Source organism: Acanthisitta chloris, unplaced genomic scaffold (genome assembly GCF_000695815.1).
Source record: "Acanthisitta chloris isolate BGI_N310 unplaced genomic scaffold, ASM69581v1 scaffold3823, whole genome shotgun sequence".
NCBI lineage: Eukaryota > Metazoa > Chordata > Aves > Passeriformes > Acanthisittidae > Acanthisitta > Acanthisitta chloris.
In genome coordinates, this window is record NW_008666427.1 from 14,510 (window position 1) to 33,773 (window position 19,264).

The 19,264-nt window shown below is 40.4% G+C and overlaps 1 protein-coding gene across 1 annotated transcript in view; it reads right to left on the reverse strand.

The window, feature by feature from the left end:
- Nucleotides 1-10,853: 10,853 nt before the first annotated feature.
- LOC103799750 (golgin subfamily B member 1-like) overlaps nucleotides 10,854-19,264 on the reverse strand; it is a gene marked incomplete at both ends in the record, with an annotated part of 32,797 nt that continues 24,386 nt past the window's right edge. The window contains 8 exons of the mRNA XM_009072099.1: nucleotides 10,854-10,968; nucleotides 11,592-11,726; nucleotides 12,082-12,179; nucleotides 13,181-13,348; nucleotides 13,916-14,068; nucleotides 15,260-15,497; nucleotides 16,193-16,344; nucleotides 16,609-19,245. Coding sequence (XP_009070347.1) covers nucleotides 10,854-10,968; nucleotides 11,592-11,726; nucleotides 12,082-12,179; nucleotides 13,181-13,348; nucleotides 13,916-14,068; nucleotides 15,260-15,497; nucleotides 16,193-16,344; nucleotides 16,609-19,245 — 3,696 coding nt within the window. The remainder of the gene's footprint in view (nucleotides 10,969-11,591; nucleotides 11,727-12,081; nucleotides 12,180-13,180; nucleotides 13,349-13,915; nucleotides 14,069-15,259; nucleotides 15,498-16,192; nucleotides 16,345-16,608; nucleotides 19,246-19,264) is intronic.

The window sequence follows — 19,264 nt, forward strand, 5'->3', positions numbered from 1 at the left end:
TAACATCTCCTTCTTCACCCTCAGGAAACACAACAGTTTCTTCTTTCTTTATGGTGACTTTAGCCATATTCCCACACATCCTCATCTCTAACAAGCTCCAGTTCTTTCCATCTTTCATGTCAGATACACTTTGATTTTATCTGAATAGATGGAATAACATTTGTTTCCAGCTGGACTTCCACTGGAGCTCTGCTGAGCAAGACCACCAAGGGCACACAGTGGACTAACCCACTCCGGAATTGTTGAACTAACCCAACACTGGACAACTCCAAGTGCTGTATCCTTGAACAAACCCAACTCTGGACAACCCAAGTGCTACATCCTTGAACTAACCCAACACTGGACAATCCCAAGTGCTGTATCCTTGAACTAACCTACTCTGGACAACCCAAAGTGCTGTATCCTTTCTGAAGCCAACACCACCTCCCCCAGGCAGTGCCAGCCCATCACTAATGGTGCTGCTGTCACCATGTTTCATAGACTCATTTAGGCTGGAAAAGAACTTTCAGCTCACTGAGTCCAACCACCTCCCAGCATTGCCAAGGCCACCACTAACCCATGTCCCCAAGTGCCACATCCACACAGCTTAAACCCCTCCAGGGATGGTGCCTAACCCCTCAGAGCCCCGACATGAGGGGGTTAAACTTAAACTTTGGATTTCAGCAGCTAATACCTTTGCCAATGAAGTCAACTTTTAATGAAAAGTATACTTGCAATGAAAGAATACACAAATCACCAATATTTCATAATTATTGTAACGAATTTAATGCAATCAGTAATAAACAATAAGCCTTTAAACAATCTCAAAACCAAGATTTATCATTACAGTATAATGACAGAGAAACAGTCCTAGACACGTCTACTGTATGAGCCATAGCTCCTGGCTGCAGTAAACTAGGCTGTTCTTAGGGTTTGTTGCTGTTTGTTGTCTCCCAGTTGTATGCTCTCCCAGGAATGTGTGCTGTCGAGCTCATTCCTTAATTAATTTATTTACACTGTTGCTAAATTGATGCATAATCTTCCTATTAAATATATGCCAAAAGTGGGCACAAAGGGAAGAGCAGAGCCACATCTAATTTTCCCAGGTGATTCTATACCACTATCTGTATTTAAATCCCACTTACTTCTGGTTCTATCACTGCCTAAATTTATAATGTGGACTTTTGGCCATAAAGCTGCTCCAAAATGTATAAAATTTCAGAGGTTTCCTTTTGGTTCTGGTTGAAGCTTGCCTGTCAACACACACTAACCCATAGGGATTAGCTCCAAGATTAAGAATAAAATTGAATTCCCAGGACTATTTCTATTTTTAGCTGCTTCCATGCAGGAATGATCTGTGGCACAGTGGTCAGACAATTACCTGAATCAGTTCTGCATGGTTGGCCTCTGGATTCAAGGGGGTCCCAGGCAGCAGGACAAGGTGCTCCTCTGGCTCAACCTGAGTCTGTGGTGGAAAGAATGATGCCAAATCTAGAAATTAAAAATTACTTTAGAAAAGTGTCTGAAAATTGTTTCTTCTGTCCACAGAACTATCAAGATAGATTGTCAGATACAGTCTGAGCAATGTATTTTTACTATATTTTAATAAGGATTCTTCTATTACTTTTAAATTATATAATTAATATGTTTACAGACATATTAAAATAGATGGAAAGCATGAAAGAGTAAATGTACCAAATTCACCTCTAGTTTAGAAACAAAACCACTGGATTGAGGTTTTTTCAGCTCAGCTTTGCCTGACCCAATGTGCTTTGTGAGCACAAAATACAAGGAGAGTTTATTTAATGAATATCCTAGAAACAAGAATTAGTATGCTCCAAAATGAACTTAAATGGAAAAAAGACCCTCTCTAGATATGAATCATAGAATCAACCAGGTTGGAAAAGGCCTCAAAGGTCATCGAGTCCAACCCTACCGTGGTCACTAGCCCATGGCACTAAGTGCCACATCCAGTCTCAGCTTGAAAACCTCCAGGGATGGTGAATCCACCACCTCCCTGGGCAGCCTACTCCAATGTCTGGTCACACTCTCCATAAAAAATCTCTTCCTAATATCCAACCTAACCCTCCCCTGGCAGAGCTTGAGTCTGTGCCCTCTTGTCCTGCTGCTGGTTGCCTGGGAGAAGAGACCAACCCCCACCTGACTCCAACCTCCTGTCAGGGAGTTGCAGAGGGTGAGAAGGTCTCCCCTGAGCCTCCTCTTCTCCAGGCTGAACACCCCCAGCTCCCTCAGCCTCTCCTCATGGCACTTGTGCTCCAGTCCCTTCCCCAGCCTCGTTGCTCTTCTCTGGACCTGCTCCAGCACCTCAGTGTCCCTCCTGAGCTGAGGGACCCAGAACTGAGCATAGGATTCAAGGTGTGGCCTCTCCACACCTACGAAGCAACAGCAACCTACAAAGTCAACAGCTGTCGAGAGCTGCAATGAATCATTAAGAAAGTCATCAGCCCTAAAACAATAAATTTTAAATTTTCCATTATCAATCCTCTAATAAAACCAAAACAATCAGATGTTGGGCTGTCTTCCATTTGAAGGTTTAGAATACGAATGCAGGGTGAAGTTGAATAAACCAGCAAATAAGTTTGTAAAAGATAAACAAGATATACAAATCAGATACAAGAAGAAAATTACTTCCATTTCAGACAGGAAAGAACCTAAGGGAAGAGAAGGAAACCTCTGTGCTAACATAATTAACAAAGTACTGGTAATTTCAGCAGAGAGGAACAAACCTGGACTCATGGAGCAGGACCCTGCCCAAACCTTGGCCAGTTTCCAGGTTTTCCCTCAAATCCAGGCATGATTAGGCACTGCACAACCCATTAGATTTGACCTAATGATAACCATAATGTTAATGATATCCTCTAAGAACCAAAATAGTTAGGTGTTGGATTTTATAGGTCATGACAATTAAATGTGAGCAGCAAGCAGACTAGAAAGAGAAAATCCTGAGGAAGAATTATCTCAAATTATCCCAACACTTATATCAAACATTTACATCATCACCAGAGCCAGGAAATGCTTTCCCTCCCAACGCTTTCCCTCCCATACGTTGTCAGCTCAGTTCCTGGGAACAAATTAACAGGGATGGACAATGCCCTGTGTTGTTATCCAGGGGAAAACAGAGCAGATCCAATTTGAATATTGTGTGTTGAAGCATGGGAGAAGAAGAATGCTGCATTTCATGGCCTGCATGTGCTCCTCCTCCATTCACATCCTGCCACATCCTCACACCCCTTTTCTCCTCCACAGCCCCATCCTTTGGTGACCCCTTTGCTTCCTCCCCTATGGATGAGTGGGCACTGCACTGTTGTGCCTCTGGCCCAGTTTTGGCACATTCCCCAGTGATTCTCTACCTTAGGATGCTTTTAGTAGTATGATTTCCAAGCATGGGGAAGAAATTTGTGGTTTGGATCAAAAATCATGCAACTGGTTTAAATTTTTTTGGTGAAAAATATATCTGCATATACAAAAGATATTCCCTAAGCATCCAAACTTTAGGAATTGCATTTCAGAACTTCTCTCAGAGACAGTATCTCAGAGGGTCTAGCACATGTGTGTACATGTGTGTGTTACAGAGCTCCAGGGCAAGCTGAGATATATGATTGCATCAGGAAAGCCTGTATAGAACAAAAAAATACACTTCTTTTCTTATTTACAATAATCACAAGTTATCAAGTCTGTTTCTTGTCTCTTCCCTACCAGAAGGTGGCAAGTTTGGGCTAGGGACCAACTTCCACAAGTAATTCCTGTATCCTTTTAAGTGATAGAAGAAAAGCTCAAGCTACAAGAGCCCTGACCATTAACTTGAATCACAGCACTGCCTGAAGCCTCCCTCAATTTAAACCCTAAAAATAATCAATCCAGTCATGAGTTTACACTACAGGAAAGCACAGGTCACTTTTTTACCTCCTCCAATTCCTTTTCCTAACAAGATTTTAGTCTGCTCTAGCATCCAGCATTACCCAGAGAAGAAACACAGTTATGTGTTATGCACAGGACAATTTCCAAATGTCAGTCAAGGAAATAAAACAGTGACCTTCAATTTTATTTTAATTGGGTTTTTTTTCCCTAAAAAATATAATTCCGAATGCAGACAGCAGGAAAATTATCAGGAACAACATAATGGGATGTACAGGATAGACTTTCTACTGCACAGCAACGTGTCCTCACAGCAAGCAGTGCAGGAATGAAATCCAAACACTCTGCTTCCATCTAGAGGAGTAGGTGGGCAATGTATTCCCAAACACAAACAGGAACTCCCATTGCTCCTGTATCAATCTCACTCTGTTCATCTGAGCAGGAAAATTATCAGGAACAACATAATGGGATGTACAGGATAGACTTTCTACTGCACAGCAACGTGTCCTCACAGCAAGCAGTGCAGGAATGAAATCCAAACACTCTGCTTCCATCTAGAGGAGTAGGTGGGCAATGTATTCCCAAACACAAACAGGAACTCCCATTGCTCCTGTATCAATCTCACTCTGTTCATCTGGAACACTGTGCTTGCCAGTTTGTTTCATCAATAGGACACTTTTAGATATTGTCAAATCTGAGTAGTAATAAGCACTTACTCTTTAAAAGCAGCTCTAGAAGTACCAACACCTGTGCCTGCACACTGTACCGTCACTGTGATTACAGATTTCCTTTTGATTTGCACGAAGGTTAATGGCAAATTGTATGACTTGGGAAAGATGCTGCCTCAACAAAGTGACATGAAACACCCATCTTTTCCAGGACATTCCAGTTAGTGATGATTCCATGCTCAATGGGATACTTCAGCCTCAGGAACCCTCTCTAATTTTGTGCTTCATCCCCCACATTGTCTTTTTGACCTGTTCCAACCCTAACACCCTGCAAAGGATATAATTCCAACATCAGTGCAGTGTATCAGGCACACCAGAGACAGAATTCCACGTGAAATACTGTACCTGCTGCTGTCCTCACGAGATCTACCCCCAAAACTAGCAAGGAACTAAAATGTGAATTTATGGAGAACCCTCTACTCTGTACTGATTCCTTCTATAAACTCAGGAAGAGCAAAGCAGCTTCAGAAATGAAGGAAGGTCTCTCATACTTGGTGATGCTAATAATGCCCATGCAGGAGCCCAGTCAAGGTGAGCATCAGCAACTCAAGGTGCTCCACAAGGGATGGATCCTTCATCATTGCACAAAGGAATAAAGGGAAGGAATTATAGCTGGAAAAGATATAATCTCTCAAGATTTACTTATCTGGTTGCTCCTTCTGTCTAAGCAGTTCCACTATTGACTTTAAAGAGTGAGACTCCCCCGTGCTAGAAGTGCAATGGTTTTGAAAAATGTCGACTTTGGCAAAGAAAATAATAATTTATATAAAACAGATTTTCTAACAAAAATCAAACCCTCACTTATTAAATCATAGTTTTACTAAGTTTATAATTTTTGCATTAGGAAGTCAAGCACAATTGCCTCAAATAATATAACAACATATGAGATAAAGTATTATTCAACACATAGAACTTCATATGTTGTTATATTATTAGTTTTATTTGACAGTCTAGAAAACCAAAATCTGTCTCAGATATGAATGAAAATCTCTACCTTCTATTTACAAAGGAACTGTTAGAAAACTAATTAAACATAAAGACCCTGTACAAGGTCAGGAGAAGCCACATTTATCCTTTCCACTCTGATTTGATAAAGTGATGCACCAGAGACTGTTTTTGGTAGTTTATTGGGCCATACTGTTGCTTAACGGAATGAAAAAAAGGATCTTATCACTATTACTCATTTGGTTTCTCATTTTAGCAATGATCTGCCTATCATTTTTCTTTGTATTGATACAGCAAGTACTAATTAATCCAACAAGTTGGGGTTTTTTCCCTATAGGACACCTTCATATCATCCCAATGCTCATGTTCTTCTATAGTCAACATTTTATGCATGAAGAGCACCTTTTCCAGAGGAGGAAGAAGCTTACCTCATAGTCAGAGATGTGCAGCTCAATCCCTCACTTCTTAACAAGCCAAACTAGAAAGGGCAATGGGAGTTTTGCCTGGAAAACTCTGATGTTTTCTCACTGCTACATCTAAAGTCCCCTAAAAAACCCAAACGAACCACTCAAACCAGCCAGCACTGCCATTTTGGCACCAACTGACCTGATGTTGAGGATGTCCAATGATGTATGGAAACACAGCTCCTTGGGGCATCATCTCCTGCAAACCCAGCACCATTGTCACATCCAAGGGCAATGGTTTCATCATCACACACAGTGCCTCACAATTTTGGCTGCAAAGCAGGAATTTGGGGTGAGGGACACACACATGAGATGGAAGGGAATAGGATAGAAGTAACTCCCCATCATTTGGAAAGCAATCTGCTGTAGAAAGAATAATGCTGGAAAAGAATAAACCTAAACAGCAAAGTCTATGCTAAAGCATGTGAAGTATCCACCCAAATTTCTGCTTCAATAGGTTTTACCAAAGCAAATTAATCAGGACATTCAGCCTTTGTTTCCAAAGGGGAAATCTCCTCCTGCAGCCTCAAGGGTCCTGTGATATTCTGTTAATTGGCCTCATGACCATGGACAAACTCAGCTGGAGGATACACAGTCAGCTCTGCTTGGACTTAAGCAAGCATAAATCTCATCTCTTCCAAGGCTCAATTACTTTCTAGAAAGTTCATTTGTTTAACATGAATTGATCACATGCACCCACCAGCTACAACATCAGGAGTCAATGGTAAATAAGAATCACCAAACACTCATTACTTCAAAGACCTCAGTGGTTCCCTCGTGGCATGTTGAAATTTGCCTTTTTCTTAGAGGGTCATCATCAATCTTAAACAAACAACTCAAAATAACCCTTCAAAATGCTTCAGGGAAGCATTTGCTGTGTGTTCTTAAATGACAGCCACTGTGTAATGTGAAGTGCTCACTGCAGGACCTAATCCCTAACTGCAAGTGGTAAACACCCAATGGAAGTGATTCTTCTGGGAAAAAGGTGCAGCTGGCACAACTGTCCAGGAAATCCAACTTCAGGAGTTGGCCAACACGTCAAAGTCCTGATCTCCCTGAATTTCATGGCAAAACTCACCCTGAGGGAGGCCTGAAGTTCACTGAGATGTCTGTTTTACATCCCTTGGTTATTTTTAGGGCTGGACAATTGTCTCTTCAGGCAGCTGAGAAGGATTTTATTCTCTGGCAACTTGGTAAGGAAGGATAGCTCAGAAATGGGAAAGAAATGAAAATCAGCACTTGTCCAGCAAAGTTCTCGTCCCTAACAATGCAAAACTAGATTTTATCACATAAATTTGAAGAGCTTTAATACAGGAATGTTTAACCGTTAGTTCTAGTAGTTGGTACCTTTGAACATTCATGTACACCAACAGACCCCTTGGAACTCCTTCAAGGCCTGAAGCAAACAGCATCCAAGCCTAAGATGCAGTGTGTAAATCCCTCAAAGACCTAAGAGCAAGCAAAGCAAAGCACTTAAATCATGAATTGTCACACAAAAACATTCTCAGGGCAATACTTACCCAGGAAATGGTGATGATTTGTAAAAGCTGCTTCATAAGTGACATGATCTCAACCCCCATTACACTTATTATCAGCCTCTGGAACAGAGTTCACAGAATTCCTACATGTCAAGCCATTTGTGGAAACTGTTTTTTCCCCAGTTTGTGCTTCTCCCAGTGACAGCACAAAGGCCTGGATCAATTAGGACAGAATTTCTAACACCTCTGGATCCTTTCCCACTCACTAACTTGCTGTGCCTCAGGACAGAGTGTGTTTTCTCCCTTCAAGACAAAACTCCCTCACACTGGACAAGCAAGACTGGAAGGACTGTAGGTGCCACTGTGAAGAATTCTGCTTCATTATAACATAATTAGCTAAGAAAAGCTCATTATCATTCTGCTAACACCCATCTTGATGCTGGAAAGGGAAAAGTCAGCATGTTCAGTACTCATGCTTCAACTGTACCTGGTGTTTATTACTGCTGAGTTACCTCAGTGCTTGGGTGACATTAGGGCTGAAACAGGGACTGAATCAGCCATTCAAAGGAGATGAGTCATTACTGTTGTACAAGGAAAAAATACACCAATTATATTGGAATATATTTGATCTATATAGAAATTCAGACCTTTACTAGACTATGAAATATTAAAGGCCATCTAAAGAAAGTTTACAGGATTTACCTACAGTGGTAACTAAGCCTGGCAGGATTTCCATTCCACATGGCAAAAACAAGTGATGCAGAACATCAGACATAGTTTGTTAACTCTGCAAACCTAAGTGGCAAGCACTCTGTCACTCATAACACAACTCTGCAACAGACCTCACCTACAAGAATCCTTGGACCTGAAGCAGATAAATCACTAAAACATCTTCAAGTCAACCACCTTGTACCTGCTCATCAGTAAAACCAATGGAATCCTTCCATTTCCCTACTCATCATGCTTTTCCTTTCTCACAAGGTTTTTAGTTGCAAATGTACCATTTATTGATTTGCACCTTGAAGTTCAAACATGTAAAAGATGTGAGGTTGTGTCTCTATAAGCTTGAATTTCATGTGTTCTGCAGCTGAGGACCATTTTGCTCCAAAGACAGGCAGTGACCAAACCCACCAAGCCAAGAACTGCAAGTAAATTTAAAAAGTACCAAAACCCCCACAAATTACAGGAAAAAAACCACAAAAGAATTTAAGAAGTTGCAAACATTTCTTCATGTCATCTCAATTCTGACTCTTTACTGAATCTTTAATTATCAGCTTACTTCGTTACCACACAATCTGTGCATCTTGTCATAGTCATTACAAACTGAATGGCAAAGAACAACCTTCTTAATACTTTTATTTCCAGCCAAAAAACCCAACCAAAGGAAATCAAAACTCCAGTAGTTCTTCCTTTATTGCACTCTATAAAACTTCTTGTTATAATCAAGAAGCCAATATACAGTAATAGCTTGATATTCCTTTAAAATTTATAGTTTAACTCTTAAAATAAAATTTGTATAGAAAAGATATCATTTACAACCCATTCAGTAGTAATCATTATGTACTCACAAACAATATTAAATAACTTGTATGCAGCAGTTTCTTTAGAGGGCAGAGGGGAATATTTTCTCCTTAGCAAATATAATATTCCACTGTTTAAAGAGCAATTCAAGTCAACTTTGGAGCAAGTGTGAGATACACAAAAGGAGCTCAAGATTGATATAGTGTCACAAGAATATGTACAACTGTGTCCAGTGCATAGCGTAACAGCAGCATGTGTAGAGTCTGTTCTCTTCAGTTGGCACAGCATTACCCACAGGCAAATAATTCCCCAGGAAAAGCAGTGTATTCAGAGAACACCAGTGAGGCACAGGAGGACAACAAGGTGTAGTGTAACCAGGTATGTGAGGAACAAATAACGGGACTTTGCGCGGGACGTCAGCAGCTTCGAACAGTAAAGGCTTCGCCCTCGAAGCCACCTCCGGAGGGAAAGGGCTCCTCCTCGCATCTGGGAGGGAGCAAAACATGCCATTAAATTGTCAAAAACTGATATAGAGAATTATCAACACAAATCAGAAGCAGCTCTGTTGCAGCTTGGATTTCTGAGTGTTCTAGGTTACAATGTAGGGTGTAAGCAATAGTATGTATTCTATTATCATCTTCACAAGATGTTAAAGCAGGTGGGGGCAGTGATGGTTATCTCCTACTCATCCCTGATGGCTCCCTCAGGAGGATATCTCTGTTTAATGGGCTGTCAGGGACCCAGGCATGACCCATAGAATTACACCATCCCATTGTGGGATGCTTCACCCCAGCGTGAGGAGCCAAGCATTCCCACCTGGATATAATGTGGAGTTTGGACCAGCACAAGGTGCCCTTACCTACTGGGTTCCCAGAGGACAAGAACTACCACTGGACCTTCTGGTGAAGACCAGATCTACAGGGTCACTGCTCCAACAGAGCCATCACTCCAGGAGGATTATAGCCACCATTTACTCAGACCACTACCAACACCCTGACTGACAGGATGTCAAGTTGCCTTCTGACTCTGGCAGTGGTTTCTCATTGTACTGTTACATATGTTGTTTTGTTTTCCCTATTAAATTGTATTTCTGACTTGGAGTCTCTCACTGGTTTGCTTTCAAACCAGCACACTGAGGTGCTACAAAGCTTTTGCCTCTGACACAGCAGCAGATGCCAGAGCACAGGCTGTAAGCACAAATGACTTAAAGGCCAAACCCAGCATGATTAGAAGGAGAGAGGAATGAATACAAGACATCTCTGTATCACACAGTTACAATACACATAGTGGAGATGAATATGCATGTTGCATTTTTAATGGCCATTATTTAATGGCCACATGTGCAATGCAAATAGGATTTGCTCACATTTTAGTTTGGACATAGGTGTTTTAGAGCATAGTTTACCCTAAACTGCTTGGATTTGACTCACAATGCAAACAGAAAGAAATTAAGAACATTTTTTCAGTAAAATGCAGTTTCAGAAGTAGTTTGCTCCTTTGAATGATGCCTCCATGGCCTGCCTACCCCCTCAGTACTGAACAGACCAAGAGCAATTCACAGTCAGCTTGTCAGAGACTAAGTGGATTAGACAAGTAACTGCCACATGCCAGGGCTTACATATAAAGAGGACAACCCCAAACCAGTGACATCCAGTCACTCAGAAGGGAAATCAACACTCCAAGGATGAATGACAGTTGAAAACAAGCTATAGCAGAGGGAAGGCATTAAAAAGCAAGCAGTAGCATGAAGGAGATCATGAGCTGTGCCATTTCAATCTAGCCTCCAAGTATCAGTGTACAACACACACACCATTTTTAAGCAGCTGATAGTTCAGGTTTCTTCAGAGCTTTCGTTTCCTTACCTTTCTCACAACAACATGTTCACTAGGATTGATGATTAAGGCTTCCCTTTCCTCCTCAGTGTCCATCTGGACAGTGTATTCGCTGGGTACAGACCTGTAACTGCTTACTTCAAACCTAGGGAAAAGTTAAAAGGGAGACAACATAGGACTGAACTATCTCCTCTTTTAAAGACTGAATTGACATAAAACACATGTGACTGAACTGTCTCCTCTTTTAAAGACTGAATTGACATAAAAAACATTCTTTTCCACACTCCCATTACTGAGGGAAGGTCCCCACAAAAGGCAGTCAGACCCACTATGTTGCCAGGTTTTTTGTAGTCTCTATTTACAACCTGAGGTGTTTCACTTACTCAGAATAACCTCCACCATCACTAGCTGACTAATAGTGATCCTCAGCTGACTGTACTGAGGGACACTGTGTAGGCAGATGGACAATGATATTTTTAATCTAACCAGTGGCTCTGCTAAAGCTGTTACATGTGAGACTTTTTTCCTAACTTGGACTTCAGAGTCCAACATCTGAAGCAAGAAATTAAATTAAAATGCCAACGATGGTCTTGATCCATAGAGTTAAACTTAGCCTTTAAACACAGTTACACATGGATTTTCACTGCTTCAGGCACTGTGGACTACAACAGGTTCTATTATTTGCTCAAAAGTCTAACACCACAGGAAAACCTATCACTACTCTCCCTAAAAATAAAAGGCAACAAATACTTGGCACTAGTATTTTACCTGTTACTTCTCTCCTCAGAGAGCCCAAGAGCTTCTTCTGCAGCTTCTCTCCTCCTCTTCTCCTCTGCCAGTGTTTCTGTCAGCTGTGAGAGAGCTTGCTGCACTGACTCATATTGCTGCTCAGTCTCTGCAAGCCTGCAACAAAATGAAAGCTGAAATCAATACTCTGCTTACTTACGGAATTACTTTCTTGTTCTTTTTCATTAGGAAATCTTCCTTTTTGTGACAGACTTAATTATAATGAGATGCTTAAGCTGGAAGACTGAAAGAAAGTCACCAATAAGTATTTATCTTTACAAAAACCAAATGATAAATATCACCAGATGATAACAATTCAAGAATGTGATTTATGATTCATTTAATGCACTGTAAATCCACTTCTTTCCCTTTTCCACACAAATGCCTTAGAGGGCTAGAAAAGCATTACTTTCACACTCACAACACAGCTGTCAGGAAAACAATATTGCTAATACATGCTCTGAGTCCTGACCTTTTTCTGAGCTCATTTAGTTCCATATTTTCTATCTCCACAATAATCCCAGATCTTTCCTGTGGCGCTCCAGGGGGAACTTCTGCTCTAGTTTCATCCTAGAAAATATTAAGGGGGGAAAAAAAACCCAGTCACCATTTTTCTAGTTGCTAAAAATCTTTATTTCAATTAAAGAAACCATAAGCACCACAAAGCAGTGGAACAAACCATTCTTTGTGCCATTTCATATTTTAATTTCCAATTTTCCAGACCTGTTTCCCAACAGAAAGTTGCTAAAGCTGCCTGTGTGTGCTGTGGGACCTGCTGGATATGTGTACACTGCCTACAACAGCAATCTCTGTCTGAGGGGAAAGAAATGCATTCACACACCACAGTTTCATAAGCAATGAAGCTATTCTTTATTTGTCATTAACCATTCCCCTTGTTTTAGTTTATTTTCATTTACGGAAGAATAAGGGTTGTTTTCTATACATATCCATATGCTGTTTCAGGGTATTATATTAACTGATTCTTACTGAATAACCAAGGCAGCCTAGGAAAGCCTGGTAAAAATGAAAATATCATAAAGGTACAATGATAGAATCATAAAGATTTGGGTTGGGAGGGACCTTAAAGACCATCTAGCTCCAACCCTCAAATAATAACCTTACAGATGTGTTTGCAGGGTTGGCAAAGGGCAGTGAAATGCTGAACTGGTGATGGAAATCTAACTTGTGAAAATATTCCTCAAACACCTTGCAAAATGATTCATGACTGTGAAATTATCACTACATTTCACAGTAATAATAATTTTTTGATCACTATCATGATGCAAAATCATCACTAAATTTGCTGATCCATTGATTAGTGATCATCCAGTGACCTCTGCCAGCTGCAGAGCAATTCAGAAAAGACAATTAAAAATAAAAGCCCATATAAACAGGTTTTTTAAATGAAAAGCCAAATAAAAGCAGCTTTACAACAGTAAAGACAGTTACCTTCAGAACCTCATGGACTGGCAAAATGAATCAGTACAACAAAAAATATTTACTTCATTTTTAGCATGAAAACCAGAAAAACATAAGAGAAAAGCCTAAACACATTTCCAATATTTGCTCACCTGAACAGAGCCCTGGAAAGATGTGACTTGCATTGACTGATATTCCCTCTCCAGCCTCAGATAGCGATTTTGCAGATCAGTGTAATGAAGTTGGTTGTCCCTCAGGGTCTGTGAAAGAGTCTTCAGCTGGGCAGACAAGATAGCATTCTCCTCTGCTGACTGCACAACCTGAAAAAAACCACAGTTAAATAAATCAAAATTAGGAGTTATCTCCTCCAGAAAATTCCCACAGATTTGAGACCTGTGGTTGAAAACAAACTAGTACTAGTTTCTAAACTTGCATCATTTTTTGGCAAGGTCACAGTTGGGCTATGATTTAACTAGTTGTTTTATGAGCAGTGGAAATAATGAAACCTGAGCAGTGATTTCCTCTGTCACCAATACACCCAAACCAGAAGCTGAAATCTTGTTCCAGCTCAGACACCTGTTTCTGTTTAGAACGAAAAATATGTTACTTTGAGCAGTTCAGCATCACCACATCAATGTCTTCAGAATGCAGAGTCAAATAAACCTCTCAGTCAAGTAATAAGTCAGGGCAGTCTGACAGAAGAATAACACTGACATTGAATTTGCAACTTCTACTCTGAGCCAACAGGGTTGTTTGAAAGAATCTAAGTTTTAAAGCAAAATTAACTTCCAGTCACGCAACACATCACCAATTTAGCAGTATTTCTGTGTGACACCAGCTCAGATTGACATGAGATCTTTAGGATCAGAGCTGCTGTTCTGAGCTACCTTGGCATTAACCTGCTGGAAATGCAGATCCTTCTGGTGCATCTCCTGAAGGCAGTGCTGCAGCTCACTCTGCAGCTGGTTCTTCTCAGCCAAGACACGTTTCATGTCCTCTGGTACATCTCCACTTCCAGCAAGGGAGGCAGTTTCTAAGGCCTATAAAGCATCAGGATATTCAGTTCTCCAAATAATACACAACTGCAGCACTGCATACACACATGGACTACAGAACTGCCTTTTCACAAGAGGATTTCCTCCTCACAACTTAACACCACATTTGTAAGAGACTAAGTAGATGTTTTTTCATATATAGTGTTTTCAACTTAAATGCTTGCATTAAAAAGCAATTTCTAAAAATCACCATGCAGAGACAACCCAAGTTAATTTTTAATTTGCAAACAGTGTGGAGCACAAAAAAAAAGGGAAAAATAGAAAAAGATTAATCTAAAATACCTCTGAAAAATTATTTTCAAACTAATACTGTAGGATATTCATGACTTGGGGGAAAACATCTATTTGTAAAGCTGAATTTAAAGCTGAAAGAGTCCATCTGGAAAAGAAAAAAAACCACCTGACTTTGTCACCAATTTACCTCTGACCTCTGTCTCTGGCAGGTCAACAGTTTGATGCTAATCTCCAATAAAGGAGGGACTTGTGCCATCTCTAATGCTTTATGGAATCTATTTCCCCAGACAATCATGAAATAAAGACTTCTACCCCATCACATATCCCATAACCCACAGACATTCCTGTTCAATAGCTCTTATTCACTATTTTAGTCACAGGAAATGAACAGCACATGGAACACAAACCTGACTAACTGAAATGTTGCTTTTAATGCAAGTAAAATGAATGCTGCTTCCTTCCTCTGGCACAGAAAAGGTAAATAAGATTGTTACTACAAAATAACACTTTCCTTGAACCTTGAATGACAGCAACTGCCAGACTGAGGCTCAGCTGTTGCCTTTCTAAATCCAGGATTTTGTTCCTGGCAGAAGTCAACTCCAGCTGCTTCAAGGGAATGGCAAGAACACTTCCATGAGGCACACCTCCCTCTTCTCCCCCCAGCTAGGTCCTGTTCTAATCTGCAGTAATTAGTCACTGAAGAATGAACTTTATTAGAGCTTTAAAATTTCTTTGCATCAACTATACAAATTGTGGAATTTGCTGTCAATATAAACTACCAAACTCTTTTTTGATCCTCTCAAAAACTGTGTCCCTGGAAGTAGGTGGCAGCTATAATAGATCTGAAAAAAAAAAGCATTTAATTTTCTTTTAGCTTCTTCCTATTATAGTCTGGATTTAACTAAGCTAAAATAGTAACTTGACAGGATTACTATCATTTACTGTATAGTTCTCTTTCAAGAGAGAATACAATAAACTGAAACATTCCATTTGACATTCCTGTTCCATCCATTTCTTTACCTTGACTGAGTAATTGCTGCCAGCAGAGACTGATTTCTTCACAATGATGTCTTGTTGCAGCTTCTGCAGCTCTGCAATCTGTCTGTCCTTCTCAGCCACTGTGAGCTGACATTGATTTCGCAGTGCCTGAGACTCGGAGAGGAGGAGGTTTTTTTCCATTCTGAACAGAAAAAATTAGATGTTAAATGATGCTGTACTACACAGAAATCAAGGAAAAGGCTAAAGCTGTGCTTACTGTTACTTCTGAAATAAATAATGGTGGGGTTTAAGTCATATGCAAATATATATCTTCCTGTTGTTCACTGGTTCAGTCTAGAATGAATTTGATCTAGATACTTCATTCTAACTTGCTCACATTTGTGGAGAAATGTAGGGCTGACCTTTGGATCTACACCCTCTCCCCAAAAGCATCTAGTGTAAAACAGATACTACCTTCCACAGGCTTTAATCAGAGCTGCAGAAATTTCTCTCTGGAAAATCAAATGCAGTCAGGCTTCAGGATGCTGCCTACAGGCCTCAAATTCCAAGAAAATCCTTGTTACTCTCAGAGGATAATATGACACTAAGCAGTGAAAGAAGATTCTTAAAGTGCAGTTCCACACATCCAGTCACCAACAGAATAGAAATCACCCAAGTAAGACTGTGTGAAACTTCACATAAACCAAGAGACTCTTACAGCATGGTAGAACTGTGCACAAAGACAACTCTATGGAAGTTTATTTCATACTCACAGGAATATTCTTACCCTGCTTCCTGCTAAATGATACCCAACTCTGGATGCCAGTTTTGACAGGTTGTGAAGTCCCTGATGAATTCTAAACAATACCACATGTGCTATAATTTTAACACTCATACCTTAATCCAGCCAGCTCATTCTGGTATGATGCAATCTCTCTCTCAGTTTCTGCTTGGAAGGCTTTTGTCTGATGCAATGCCTTCTCCAAATCATCCACCTTGGTCTTCAGCTTTGATATCTCAACAGCTGCAAGGCTGGCTCCTTCTTTAGCCTACGTTTAATAAACATTATTAGTGAACTGCAATGAAAACTGTATGGTTGAAGTTTGATTAATGCTAACATTCTAATTACAGAATGATGTTTCTTCCCATTTGCTCCATTTAACAGGATAATTACCTTAACTACCCAAATCATAAGCTGGTCACACAGTGCTGTCTTAGCACTCACACAGAGTTAAACTTCAGAATCCATAATGTCTAACCATCCTTTGCACAAGGAATAAAATTACAGAGTGATGTGGCTAACTCAAACTTACCAAAGTTTCCCTATAGCCCCGAGGAACATGCAAATTACTTTGAAAGTAATTTCTCTCATTGCTGCTGTGGCAGTCAATGGGAGATGAGGCTGTGCCCTGTTTGGGTTCAGAAGTTACCTTCTGATGGCTGAGCTCCTGCAGCAATTTGTCTCGGTCATCCTGCAGACTGGCCATAGCCTTGGAAAATGCTTCAATCTGGTGGACGTAATTCCCAGACTCAGCTGAGATCCTGCTCAGCTCCATTTCCCGACTGACTAACATCCTACAGAGACTTTCAACTCCATCAGCAATCTGAGCCAGTGTAACCTTATCTGCAGCATCAAAGGCAGCCTGATGCAGAAGGGAATGTTCTTTGAGGATACTGATGAGTTGTGACTTAAATTCCTCCAATTCAGCTGCAAGTTTGTCTCCTTTCTTTCTTTCAGTCTTTAGCTCAGACATGTATTTACTCTGAAGTGCCTGGAAGTCATCTATGAGCCGATCCCTGTCATTCTGCAGAGCAGTCATTGCTTTCCCAAAGGCCTCATTTTGGGACCTCAGCTCACTGTTTTGAGACTGAACTTCTAGCAGTATTTTCTCTGCAAAAGGATCAGGTTTATCTCCATCTTCAAATGCCAAAAGAGTCCTACTGTATTCCTCATCTGCATTTCTGCCTCTGGATTTCTGGAGCTCTTGAACCTTCTTCTGAAGATTTTCTCCATATTGTCCATTGGATTCTTTTTTCTGAACACTATCACTAGTTAGCAGTTTCTCTCCAGATTCAGAAACAAGTTTCTCCTTGTTTAATGATGCAATTAGAGATTCTAAATCACTTACTTTAGACACCAACTTTTTATTTTCCTGTTCCACAGACACAGCACTCTCCTTTTGCAGCTCACTGGAAAGCTGCAGTTCTTTGATTTCTTTTTGAAGATCGTATTTTTCATGTTCAAGGCTTTTAATACAATCCAATTTCTGCTTTAGTAAGTCTTTCAGCTGATGGTCTTTCAGAGATAAAACCTGGTTGAGATCTTCTCTGTACTTTATCAGCTGTGCACTCAGCATTGCATTTTCAGAATGCAGATCATCTATCCTATTGAGGAGTATCCTCAATTCTTGTTTCAAGGCATTATTCTCACTTGCACTGCCAACTAGAAGACTGTCCCGCTGATTCAAGACATCTTGGTGAAGATGTTGCAGCTCTTTGTATCTGGTCAGAAGCTCATCCCGATCGTTCTGGAGAGACGACATGGATTTTTTAAAGGCATCTATTTCACTGGCAGTCACAGCCTTGTCTTGAGCTGCTTTGTCTGCCTTCACCTGGAGATTTCTCAGCTCATTTTCCAACCTCTGACATGACTCCTCAGCCTGTTGTCTCTCCATCTGCAAAGACCTTACCTGAAGTTCATACTCTTTGATTTGATTTCTATGTTGAGTCTGTACCTGAATCAGATAGTCTGAAATTTCATCTCCTTTGGAAGAAATGAGTAAGGAAATTTCTTTGTCTTTATTATTGAGCATGATCTTCATTTGCTCACAAATGGTAACCTGCTTTTGCAATTCAGCATTCATTTTTTCCTTCTCAGCTAGAAGCTGTTGCAATTCTTTCTCCTGTCGCGTAAAATTACTTTCCAGAGCTTTTATCTCTCTTCCTGCACTTTTGCTGGTCTCTATGAGATGATTAAGAGAATTGTTTTCTTTCAGGAGTGCTTGCAAAGCTTCTTCTTTGGACTGAAGAACACTCTCCAACTCTTGCTGTCTGTTAAAGAAAAAGGTATTTTCTTCCTTTATCCTGCAGAGCTCTTCATAGCGCTGCAGATCGACAGACTTTTGCCTCAAGTACAGCTCATCCTTTGTTTCCTCTACCACAGAGTATTTGATGTTCAGTTCTTGAATCTGAGTAGTTTTAGCTTTCAATTCATCTTGTAAGGACAGGATTCTTTTATTACTGTCTTCTATCTGTTTCTCCTTACTTTGGATGGCCTCCTTGAACTGCATTTCCCAGGTTTTCATTTCAGTGATGACCCTGTCCCTGTCATCCTGAAGAGAGGACATACACTTTGTGAACGCAGCTAATCGTGCCAGGGCTGCATTCAAATCTGCTTGGAGCTGCTTGTTTTGAGAGTCCTTAATGCCAACTTCCTCCTGCAAACTGTGAATCTCACTCACTGCCCGATCTTTTTCCCTCTCAAGGGCACCATGTCTTTCCTCTAGGTTGGAAAATTCCCTTTTGTGAAGCAATTTTAGTTGTTGAAGATGAAATTCCAATTGTCTCTCATAGTCTCTCTTTTGAAGTTGCAGTTCTTCTTCCTTCTTCTTGAGTTCTTTCCTCCAGTTTAGATTCTCATCTGTAAGCCTGTCCACTTCATTCCTTGACTGATCCAACAAGTCCATCTGGCAAGAAAGCTTTCCCTTGAGATGGTGTATTTCTTCATTGGATTTCACCAGCTTTTCTGATGTGTTACTTAAATCTTTCTCAAATTTTTCACTCTTTGACTGTGACAGTTTCACAGATCTTTCCAAATCCAGGATCAGCTCCTGGAACTTTATAGAATCCTTTTGCAAATGATTGATCTCCTGCTGTTTCTCCTTTAAGAGTTCTTGCAATTCTTTTGTTTTGTTCTTACTTCCATTGTTATCTCTCTGAGCATTTTTCACCTTCTCCTCAAACACCTTT